The sequence below is a fragment of the Prosopis cineraria genome, unplaced genomic scaffold (genome assembly GCF_029017545.1).
Source record: "Prosopis cineraria cultivar Desert tree isolate PC_DT_omini unplaced genomic scaffold, ASM2901754v1 PC1443, whole genome shotgun sequence".
Classification (NCBI taxonomy): Eukaryota; Viridiplantae; Streptophyta; class Magnoliopsida; order Fabales; family Fabaceae; genus Prosopis; species Prosopis cineraria.
Window position 1 is genome coordinate 1 of NW_026556768.1, and position 12714 is coordinate 12714.

General features: G+C 31.6%; 1 protein-coding gene across 1 annotated transcript; it reads left to right on the top strand.

Annotated features, from left to right (window-relative positions):
• Positions 1–2594: 2594 nt before the first annotated feature.
• Positions 2595–12228, top strand: LOC129300133 (calcium-transporting ATPase 4, plasma membrane-type-like). Its single transcript, XM_054938663.1, has 7 exons — positions 2595–2777; positions 7224–7286; positions 7382–9321; positions 9406–9564; positions 9711–9882; positions 9982–10280; positions 10457–12228. Exons 1-7 carry the CDS (start codon positions 2612–2614, stop codon positions 10763–10765), a joined length of 3108 nt encoding a protein of 1035 aa, XP_054794638.1. The 5' UTR covers positions 2595–2611; the 3' UTR covers positions 10766–12228.
• The last annotated feature ends 486 nt before the right edge of the window (positions 12229–12714 follow it).

Sequence of the window (12714 nt, forward strand, 5' to 3'; positions counted from 1 at the left end):
ATTTAAAAAAATTATATAACAGTTATTTGTAAATGATCATTATATAAAGCCAAACTATATATAAGTTGAATAATCACTATATCGTTTCTTTGAGATCATACAAATATATAATGGTTTTTATCTGTTATATATTGATAAAAATAACCACTATATAATTTTTTTTTTTTGTAGTATTGATACCATGAAGATTCATCACTACCTAGTGCATTAAGTTTCCAGTTCACAAATTTCCAAGGCATGCTACAATGCTCCTAATTCCATCAAATACCCACCAAATAAACTTTACACGACCAAGATAAATTTTAAAATACTCTTTAGTCTTTTTATAAATATTTTTTAGAAGTAATTTTTAATTTAAAATGTAAGATACTTTGTAATATTTAAACCATTTTTTTTAATTTTATCCTTTATTGATTAACATAAAATATTTAATATAATTGTATTATTATTAAAAATTAAGGATAAAAAAGAAAGTAAATATCATTTTATGATATTAAAAAATAATTAAACTTTTCTTAATATACATGAAACGATTAAAAATGTCTCCCAACAAGGACCGGAGGGAGTATCTTATTTTCCCAAGAAACATATGCGTTCAATAATTTGTCAAACAATTTTTTCTCTACCACAATGTGAAATTTGAATAGTCAATAATACTTCGCATGCATGTCCATTATTTCTAATTAAAATTTTCTATTCAGAGAATACTTTGGCTTCAAACATAATTCAATTGTAACGTAATACTACTTACAAATATTGATTAGAGTCAATGAGTCGTTCCCACGTTCCTCCCATTTCTACTACACAAGGAAGAGGGCAATAAGTAAAACGACAGGCATTATTCCACCTACCAGCCTCCTTCTCAATTGAACAATATAAGTCCAGTCCTCGTGAATTGTTCCAGTTGCTACCCACAACTTACCCTTCTTTTCAATTACTTCTGCGATTCCCATTTCGTCATTCTAAATTAGTCTTGAATTTCGCGGGCCTGAAATAAAAAATGCAGAAAAAGACTACAGATCAATTGATTTTAAAAATACAAATATGTGTCATAAGCAACTGATCAATTCATTCAAAATCCTTTACAATTTACCTTAACCAATTCACTCAATATCTATACCGGTTCCACGAGTAACCGGTATAGATATCATGTCATTTTTTTTATTTATAAAAACATCATCATCTTTTCTTTTTACGCCGTGTGCTCTTGAATCAATGTAGATACTCACATGGGTATAAATGGCCTATTTCTACTAGTATAGATGAGAAATGATGTCATTCTTCATCGCTGGTATTCTGCAAGAATACTTCATCGTGGTTGTTGTGGAATTTTCATTTTGCTTTTAACCTCTGCTGAGACGGTTTGAATTTGCATGTCGACCAAGTCAGGCCGTTTAAGTCATAATTTCCTTAAATGTTAAAAATCTTGAAGACCATTTTTTTTTTTTTGGTTGGGGGGGGGGGAGAGGGAGAACTTGAAGACCATCTTATTTGAAGCATGAGTGATTTTTTTTTTCAATCAAAAAAACACGAATGATTTGATCAAAAGTAAAAAAATTGTAATGTTTTTTTTTCTATTAATTCGCTTCTTACGCATGAAAGGAAAATTAATTATTCTTGGTAAACATTAAAATTAAATTACTTGTATTCAACTATTCATTCCCTTGCTCTCATACAATGGTCTTATATTTATTTCTGATTTTATTTATAAAAAGCACTTGGAGGAGATATGTTGTTGTCTTTTTTTATAATAAATTATATGATTATTTATTACAATATTTATTTTTGTATCCATATTTAATGTTGATGTTGGGAGAGTAAGAGATTTTTTTAAAAATGTATTTAATATAGGCAATGTATAAAATTTATTAATTTTTATGTAGGGTTAACGACTTTTAAATTTTTCTAAAATTTTAATAAAAAATGTTGCAGTAAATTATAAATATGTCAGACAAAATGGCATATGCTATTTGATTAATTGTAATTTTTTATCTCTTCCTAATACACTTTCTGACCTGCATTCATGAAAAAAATAAGAGACCCAAACTAATAATTCATTTGAAGCAATGATCATCTGCATACGTAACAATTTAATAGGAATTTTTATTTTATTTTTATAGTAACATTTTATGAAAGCCATTACATGTATCATTCTCCCCTTGTAAATACTCATAGATTCTCTTTGCTAATGCCATGTGCGAGCCGCTCGTGTATTTCAATTTTATTTGGATTTGATATAAGTGACATAAGTTTACTTACTCGTTGATTATATTATCTCGATTACTGTCATAGAATTTCATCTGTGCTTGAAAATTATTCAGATATACTTTATTCAAAAATTCAAAACAACTCTAACAATCAAAATATTGTTTTCTTCTTTTTAAAATGTGAGATTTGATATTTTTTAAATAGTATATGATAATTTTTGTTATAACCATTCAATAATTATTATCATGTCACATGAAAACAAGTGGATTTAGACCCTCCTGAGTGCCACGCTACTCATCGGATTCCGCACTACACGCTTGATATATATACTCACTTGGCACAATATATATAAATATATATGGATCCACTTTATAATCTCCAAAAGATTTAGTAGAGTCCACATATGGAGAGTCTGTTGAAGGACTTCGTTGTGGAGCACAAGAGACCATCCATCGAAGCCTCGATGCGATGGAGATCAGCCGTCGCGTTAGTAAAGAACCACCGCAGACGTTTCCGCATGGTGGCAGATCTCCAGAAACGTTCCGAAGCCGAAAAAAAGAAAGAAGGAAATTCAGGTTCTTCCATTTCTCTGTTTTATTTATTTACACATGCCGTTTCCTTCCTTGCTTTCACGTAGAACTGCGTTTCGCGGGAGGTAAGTGCGGTTTCCATAGTGTGATAGCGTGATAAGGTTCTCCTTCCGAAATATTCCTCCAGCAAGGGGGGAAAAAAGAAATTAAATCCGTATCCACGTCCAGGGAAACTTGTGTGCCCATAATCAGCGTCTAAAACACACAGGAATTTGTTCTGATGAAATAAACTTGTTTTGCAACACCAGATTCAAATCTGATATGGTTTAAAAAGATTTGTGAAACAAAAAACTATATAAAATTATAAACTTTGTTTGAGTGACTAGAATCTATGTACAGAATCTCTATTCATCTCATTTCCTCGGAATCAATCCTGGAGCTCTTCGTGTATCAAGTAAATGACTGTAAGGCTGAGAGACGGTGATCATTGAGTGTTCTAGGGTGAAATGGTCAGTGCTGAAATCTGGAGACAGAATTCGACGTTTCAATCTCTTCCTCTAAGTTGGTTCCGTTTAACATTGATGATGAGAATCCATTTTGGGGCCAACGAACTGACAGTTTCAAGATTGACTGACTTTCAAAATCAAAGTCAGCGTTTTGCAGCTGTTACTTGCGTGATTCGGTTCTCTTGGTTTAGGCCTCTAAATCCCAATTCCGTACGCATTAGGGACTCGCTACGTCGACGCGTTCGAACTTTTCTGTTTTCTCCATTTTGGCTGGTGGTCCTCCAATCTGTTTCGAATGGAGATTGACCTTTATTCATTTTAAAATTTTATGGAGTAATAAAAATAGAAATAACTTCGCAATTTTTACTTTTATCTAAATAAAATATTAATATATCGTGTTTGTTGATGTTTTTGGAAAATATTTTCCCTATGAAGTTCTTGGGAAAGTTTAACGCTAATATCTCGTGAATTTTAAACTTTGTTTGTATATAGAAGTTAGCTAATAAATTTTTGTTTATTTCGGAGCAGAAGAAAAAACGTATATTCTGTTTACATAAATGAAATTGAACAGTTAATGAATATTCGTAAGTCAACGCACCTAATTTTCTTTAAAAATATAAAATTAGCATATAACCTAAACAGTACTAAAAAAGTTATGAATATTGATATGGAAAAAACTATACACTTTTTTTTTGTCTGAGAAAAAACTATATGCTCCAATAAATTATGTTTATATATTAATTAATATGATTTAATATAGTTTTCGAGATAAAAAGTTCATCAGGTTTAAAAGTAAAAGTCGGTTCAGATCCTTCTGATTTATTAAAAGAAAGGAAAAATCATGAGCAAATGTTTGAAGTTAGGCGGATACACGTACAGGAAAAGTATACACATGCGCGGACACAGGGAAAGTATATATGTATATGAGAAAAATAAATTATTTTCATTTGTTTAACAAAATAAAAATACATTACTTTCATCTTAGCATTATGTTAGGCGGGGTTGTCATATCATTTTTGGTTTAATGGATGTCTTTATTTCAAGAAGCTATTTTTCATTTTGAAAAATATCTTTATGCTTAAAATGTGTTAATATTTTGTTTAATCACCATGTGAGCTTAAACATTTTAGTTATTTACTAAAAAAAAGATCAATATCATAATACATGATATTACATGAAAACACGTTTTTTTAATATTTCTGTCATTAGATTTTTCATTGAAAATGGTAAGTAATATTCATTATAACAATGTCACGGCAAAGCTGTAATTTAATAAACAACGACACAATTGTTTATAAAAATCATATATTTGTCATATATCATTAAAACTTATATATTTATTGTATAATCAAACAGTTTAATAATAAATTAGGTATATTTTGTTGGTACGTTATGAGAATTATAATTTTTTATTAATTATTAATTTATATATTGTTTGATTTTGTGTTCATAATTTGCATTTGCTTCGAGTTTTTTTAAAGTAATATTTAAAGCTACATACGTGCTCAGCTTGTAAAGCAATGAGTGCATATATATATATATATATATATATACATGTTGAAACATTTAACATATATATAATGGCCACCAAGGAAACTTCGCGGAAGTTTCAAATTGTCGTCGCAATACTTACCAAAGTTAGAGTAAATCAGTAAAGACAATTAACGCGCAGGACTAGAATAATCTCCCTTGCATTTGCGAGGATATTAACAGCTTAGAAACAGCATTAGCATACTAATTTTATAACACGTGTTGATATATATATATATATATATATATATTAATATTGATTGATTGATTGCGTAAGTGATATAAAAGCATGAGAATAATATATATATATATATATATATTGATTTAATGCTGCATGCCAACTCAGAGGAAATGCTAGAGTAGGAAGGCGTTGAGCTTTTTGATTTGTGTGAATGTTTTTTTGTTCTGGATCTGATGTACTTACTTGTATTTACATATTACTATGTTATCCGTATAAAATTAATAAAATACGTCGTAATTATATAGTAGTTTATTTGTATAACAGGACTGCACGCTGTGACTTGTTTGAAGGAAACAAATTTCTTTTTCTTTTCATCTAACCATATATTTTTTTCATTTAAAAATATAAAATATTTTTAATTAATTTTATCTTAATTATTTATTTTCAAACTAACCCTATCTTTTTATATTTATTTCTATTAAATATTTTATAATAAATATAAAATTATTTATTAATAAAAAAATTTAAAAAAATAATTATTATACTTTAAAAGATTAAAAATACTTTATATTTTTTAATATCTAACTTTTTAAAAAATATTTTATATTTTTAAATAAGAGAAATATAATATATTATAAATGGCACACAGCAACAAAAAGGATTTTAGCTAGCTTTCGTGTCCATGGGTCACCGTGATGATCTCATCCCAGACAAGCACTACTCGAGAATCCCTTGCTTTTAAAATTGCATTGTCGTCTTTCTGAGTTGAAAATTAAATTACATGTTACTCTAGTGTGGGGAATTTCACGGAAAGCGGGGCTATCCCCAGTTGACACTCACCTTTTTTGGCCAATAGTTTAACATTGACTTGACTTGAACACGGTTTTGACGCGTATTTTACGTGTTGAATCTTCAAAATGTCTATGCCATCTGGGCTTTTCATTCAACTATAGCATACTAGTGCACAAATTAGAGGGACTATTCGGTTAGATTCTCATACCATTCAGGTTTTGGGAGCCTTTAAATTTGCTCTCTTTAGCCCCTCTGGTTCTTGACGGGTGGATGATGAAAGGAGATTCTGTGTTTCCTTGTCAATTAATTTCTTTTGAATTAATCTGGAGATCCATTTCCATTTCTTAAAAATGTGCCTAAACTAGCATTTAAAAAACTTTGTCGAGTCCTAAACACTTTCTTGCTTTATAAAATAAAAAATAAATTGTTCTTTACTATTCATAATTTATAAATAGCATAATAATTTATTACAAGTTTCACTACTTTATATATCATATATGTTTTTTTGCTTTTTGTAATCACTTTTTTTTAATGATCTAAATCCCTTCATTTTTGTTTTTTGATGTCCTAATTCCTTCTATGAATAGTGTTATAAGGACTTTGAACACCAAAAACAAAAGTGTGGGATTTAGGATAAAAAAAAATGCAATGATTTATAACAAAACTCAGGGAACCAAGTTTATTTTTTCTTTACATGTATTATATATGTTTTTTTTTTTTTAGCATATTGTATAGATTTTAGCACGAGGCTCTCTTTGTTTCGGGCTTCTAAATGACTAAATGAGACTCAATGCGCGGTTTTAATCCGAGATGGGAAGAGGGAGCAACAGTTTTTAACAGTCACCAAATCTGGCCCACTGGATTATACGAGAGCGGCTCCGATCCATTACGAGCAACACGCCATGCAAAATGCTATTCTTCCTCTTCGGCTTTTTCATGGATACGCTCATGCGTTTTAAGCTTGAGTTTTCGCGTCCATAATGATTACCATTTACAAATAAAGGAAAAGAAAGAAAGGAGGAAAAACTTATTCTAGCTGTTCTGATTTCACTCTCAAAGTGGGAAGTCTCGTGTCTTTGGACATGCATTATATTAATGATCTTATAAGGCACTAAAATAATTTTACCTATATGTTCTTAGAGATGATCAATAATTAAAGGTTGAAGTTATATATGAATTACCTTTGGACATGACTTTGCAGGTTAATGTGTGCTTGTATAGAGTATAGAAAGGATATGGCTACTTGTATTCTCAAGGTTATGGTCCGGGTTGTTATGGATGCCCTCTAAAGGGATGAGAATAAAACTCACACACCTGTATTTATTTGGGTTGTGATCTTCCGAAGGTTCTTTAAGGGAAAAGATCTCTGTAGTCCATAAATTATTCTATTGTCTTAAGTAGTCTTTGTCTGCCCTTGATAAATATGGTTTGTTGTTAACTTTTTATCAAAATTTTTATTATATAATTCTTGTCTACTCAATCAGGATAAAGTTCGAGTTGCTCTCTTTGTTCAAAAGGCAGCACTGCACTTTATTAATGGTATGATAAAAGCTCCCACCTTTGCTTTGGAAATCAGAACTAATTTCTTAGTTCTTTACATGTATTCTTACAAGTTTATCTGTTGTCTCATGCAGCTCGTGGTCTAGCTGAAAACAATCTACCAGAAGACGGGAGAGAAGCTGGTTTCAGCATTGATATCAGTGAGATTGCGTCTATTGTTCGGGGCCACGATTATGAAGCATTAGAAAAATACGGTGGGGTTAAAGAAATTGCAACGAAACTCTCTACCTCTGTAGATGAAGGTATTAACGAAGATACTGTAAAAACAAGGCAACAAGTTTATGGGATCAACCGTTATACAGAAAGACCTCCCAGGACCTTCCTGATGTTCGTGTGGGAAGCACTACATGATTTGACCCTAATTATTCTCATGGTTTGTGCCGTAGTGTCTATAGGTGTAGGTATTGCCACTGAACGGTGGCCTGAGGGTATGTATGATGGTTTAGGAATCATACTCAGTGTGCTCTTGGTAGTTACTGTGACTGCTGCAAGTGACTACCAACAATCCTTACAGTTCAGGGCTTTAGACAAGGAGAAGAAAAAAATCTCTGTCCATGTCATTAGGGATGGGAAAAGGCAAAAGATTTCAATTTATGACGTGGTAGTGGGAGATATTGTTTATTTGTCAACTGGGGATCAAGTTCCAGCTGATGGCGTTTACATATCAGGATACAACTTGTTGATTGATGAATCAAGCTTGTCAGGTGAGAGTGAACCAGTAAATTTGCTTGAAGAAAAACCATTTCTTCTGTCAGGAACTAAAGTACAAGATGGTCAAGGGAAAATGTTAGTGACAACTGTTGGCATGCGGACTGAATGGGGAAAACTAATGGAAACTTTAAACGAGGGGGGAGAGGATGAGACCCCCTTGCAAGTCAAACTGAATGGAGTTGCTACAATAATTGGCAAGATTGGTTTGACTTTCGCTGTGCTGACATTTTTGGTGCTGACGATAAGGTTTGTGGTGGAAAAGGCAATTCATGGTGATATTACTCATTGGTCGTCAAATGATGCAGTAAAGCTGCTAAACTATTTTGCTATTTCTGTTACGATAATAGTTGTTGCCGTTCCAGAGGGACTACCTTTGGCAGTGACACTTAGCCTTGCTTTTGCAATGAAAGAACTGATGAATGAAAGAGCACTCATGAGGCATCTTTCTGCGTGCGAGACAATGGGTTCAGCGAGTTGCATATGTACAGATAAGACAGGGACGTTAACCGCTAACCATATGGCGGTTGATAAAATATGGATATGCGAGAAAACCATGGAAATTAAAGGCAATGAAAGTGGAGCCAAGCTAAGAACAGAGATATCTGAAGGAGCTCTGGACGTCCTTTTGCAGGCTATGTTTCAAAATACTTCTTCTGAAGTAGTCAAGGATAGAGATGGAAAGAACTCAATACTTGGAACACCAACAGAATCGGCATTATTGGAATTTGGCTTGCTTTTGGGTGGTGATTTGGATTCCCAGCACAGAGATTATAAGAAACTTGACATTGAGCCTTTTAATTCAGTTCGAAAGAAGATGTCTGTTCTCGTAGGTCTCCCTGAAGGGGGGATACGAGCTTTCTGCAAAGGTGCATCAGAAATAATATTGAAAATGTGTGACAAATTTATTGATTGCAATGGAGAAACCATTGATCTTCTTGAAGACCAAGCGAAGAATATTTCTGATGTTATAAACAATTTTGCCTCGGGAGCTTTAAGAACTCTTTGTTTGGCTGTCAGAGATATAAATGAAAACCAAGGGAAAATAAGTATACCTGATGATGGCTACACACTAATAGCCGTTTTAGGAATCAAGGATCCTGTGCGCCCTGAGGTCAAGAACGCCGTTCAAACTTGTTTAGCAGCTGGAATAACAGTTCGTATGGTCACTGGTGATAACATACATACAGCTGAGGCTATAGCTGAAGAATGTGGCATCCTCACCGAGGATGGTATAGCAATAGAAGGACCAGAATTTCGCAACTTGTCACCTGAACAAATAAAGCATTTGATACCAAGAATCCAGGTTCTAATCCCATTGTAAGCTTTTACTTACATCTCTTATCTGAAATGCTCATTTTTGTTACAAGCTTGATTATTATGGTTATAGGTCCTGGCGCGATCTTTGCCGCTTGATAAGCATACCTTGGTATCCCATTTGAGGAATACGTTTGGTGAAGTTGTTGCTGTTACTGGAGACGGAACCAATGATGCTCCGGCATTGCATGAAGCAGATATTGGATTTGCCATGGGCATCGCTGGAACAGAGGTTTGTGCCTCTGGAAATTTTTGCTATTATGGTTATATAAGTGGTCTTGTATGGTAGCTCAGCGTCTTGTTCTAAACGAAATGCAGTGTGATCTTACTGGTTTTTATGAATCTAATACGTTTCTTCTTTGCAATTACCCCTTGCAGGTTGCCAAACAAAATGCAGATGTGATCATAATGGATGATAACTTCAAGACAATTGTGAAAGTGGCCAGGTGGGGGCGGGCAGTATACATAAACATTCAAAAATTTGTGCAGTTTCAGTTAACGGTAAATGCTGTTGCTCTTGTGATCAACTTTGTTTCTGCGTGCATCACAGGTTTGTTGACTTCTCTAGAAACTTTGATTTCCATTCAATGCCTTTGGATTGGTCTGAAGGAAGAGCAACGCTAGTTTTCTTTTTCCTCCTTTGCTTCAGGATCTACTCCACTAACGGCTATACAATTACTATGGGTGAACTTGATTATGGACACTCTGGGGGCTCTAGCCCTAGCCACTGAGCCTCCTCATGATGAGCTAATGAAAAGACCCCCAGTTGCAAAAGGGGCAAGCTTTATCACCAAACCCATGTGGAGGAATATCATTGGACAAAGTATATATCAGTTAATTGTCCTTGCCATTCTCAATTTTGCGGGCAAGAGGCTTCTCAGAATTACCGGTTCAGGTGCAACTATTGTTCTCAACACTTTGATCTTCAACTCCTTTGTATTTTGCCAGGTACGTGATTGTGAATTTGCGTTTCATTCTGAAAGGCAAATAAAGTCATATGATCCGTTGAAAAATACTTAATTTATACAGTTCATACAAATTTGGGCAATCCTAAAGCAGAGAGGTTTATAAAATATAGAGTATCGTATTTGGTGTTCTCATCTCTGTTGCGGTTGTTGTGACAGGTGTTCAATGAGATAAACAGCCGAGACATAAATAAGATAAACGTATTCAGAGGCATGTTTAAGAGCTGGATATTTTTAGGGATAATTTTCATAACAGTGGCATTTCAAGTAATCATAGTTGAGTTTCTGGGGACATTTGCTAGCACAGCGCCTCTCAACTGGAAACTCTGGCTATTCAGTATCGTGATTGGAGCAATGAGCATGCCAGTATCTGCTATTGTCAAGTGCATTCCAGTTGAAAGAGATGCGATATTCCAACACCATGATGGTTACGAGGAATTGCCTTCGGACCCCGATCAGCTAGCATAACATGGCGTTTGGTTTTGGTACACCTGGAACGTCCAGATTTTTTCAGATTTACAGGTTTTTATTTTTATATTTTAATTTGTATTTAATAAAAAATATAAAACTTTAATAAATATAACCTATTATCAATTTGGACAATGCAAATTTAACATGGATAGTCTAATTTGATATTAAAATTATTTATAATTTTTATAAATTAATTATTCAGATATGTTTTGAACTGTCTAGATTTAATATTAAAATTTTTTATAATTTTTATTTTAATAAATATAATATTAAAAATTTAAAATAAATATAATCTTTAAACAAGAACTTAAAAAAAAAAGAGTTGCAACAAACAATTTTAAATCTAAACTATCAAGAGTACATTTGAATAATTAATTTATAAAAATTAAAAAATATTTAATATTAAATTAGACCATTCATATAAAATTTGTATTATCCAACTTGATAAGAAAATAAATTTATTAAAATTTTATAATTTTTATTTTAATAAATATATAATAAAATATAAAATAAAACCTATAAATCTAAACTGTCCAGATTAATGTGAAATGGACGAGATGCTCATCAAATGATAGTCAGTGAAACTAGATGCCATAACATGTGATCTTGCATGCATGGCTTTTTTCTTTTCATCCTTTTTGGGTTAGTGGAGGAGAATAAAATAAAAAGGTTTATTTGGCGAATATTTTAAACAAGAATGCTTCCTTATTAATGCACCTTGATCGATATGAAATTTACTATTTTTATTAAATGGCAGTGTTTTAAATTAAAGTAATGAAATGTGATGATACTCATCTAATTGTTAGTCTATAAATCTGCAGTGAGTTAATCCGCAGATTGATGAATTAACCTACTTATTTTTTCAAAAAAAAAAAAGATGAAAATTGCAAAATCATTTTCAATTTTTAAACCCGCCAAAATTTTAAAACTACACTATTTAAAGCAGTTATGAATAATTAATTTATAAAAATTTTAAAGACTTTTAATATTGAATTGGGCCATAAGATTAAATCTATATTATTAAGATTGATAATAAAATAAATTTATTAATTTGTTATATTTTTTTTTAATGATTATAAAAAAATAAAATTTGTTAAGTTGGAACGTCCAAAACCGAAATTGGACTTGAGGTATTATGACATATTCTTGACAACTAAACTAATTAGCCTTTACTTAAAGGTAGGAAGCCTTAATTTAGATAACAAAAAAATGAAAAATAAATTTTCATTATCAAAATCAATATCAAAATATAATATAAATGAAGATAATATACCAAAATGCACTTTTTATTCCGTGCCATATATAAGAGAAAGCAATTTAATTATATCAATGAAAATAAAAGGAAAGACATCAAAATCTTTGTACCGTAATAGCTGTATCTTCTTATTTACTTTTTAAACTTCTACGTGTTAATTATATTGCAGCTTCTAGTAAAGCTTCTAACATTATGATTCATTAGAAGAAATCTTTAAGCTTTAAATTATAATTAAACTTTTTACCATATTTGTTTGTGATTGATATATATATTTATTTAGGACTGTATTAATGTATTTTCAATTTGTATTTTTTAATGATTTAGGAGTTTTATTGTTATTTAGATAATTAATTTTTAGGAGAAAATATAACTTTTTACCAAAAAAAATGAAAAGAAGTAAATTTGTAATTTATAAAATTTAAAAAATGTATATAAAAATATTTTTTATTAGTGGATTAGCCATAGAAATGCAATCTATATGATATGCGAGTTTTGTCAACCCGTTCCGCCTTGCTCACAACCCGTTGCGGGCTAGCTCACGGGTTGCAATTAATCTATATTACTGGCTCTATGTTCAGGAGAGTTTATTATTAAGTTTTAAAAGTTAAAAAAAATATTTGTATATGGTTCAAATTTGATGTGTTTCAAAGGCACATTTGATAGTCAATAAGCACTGAAAATTTAAATAATA

Coding starts and splice junctions, on each gene's coding strand:
- LOC129300133 (XM_054938663.1), top strand. CDS start 2,612: ATGGAGAGTCTGTTGAAGGACTTCGTTGTGGAGCACAAGAGACCATCC. Junction 2,778..7,223: donor CGAAAAAAAGAAAGAAGGAA/ATTCAGGTTCTT, acceptor ATTCTTGTCTAC/TCAATCAGGATAAAGTTCGA. Junction 7,287..7,381: donor AGCACTGCACTTTATTAATG/GTATGATAAAAG, acceptor TGTCTCATGCAG/CTCGTGGTCTAGCTGAAAAC.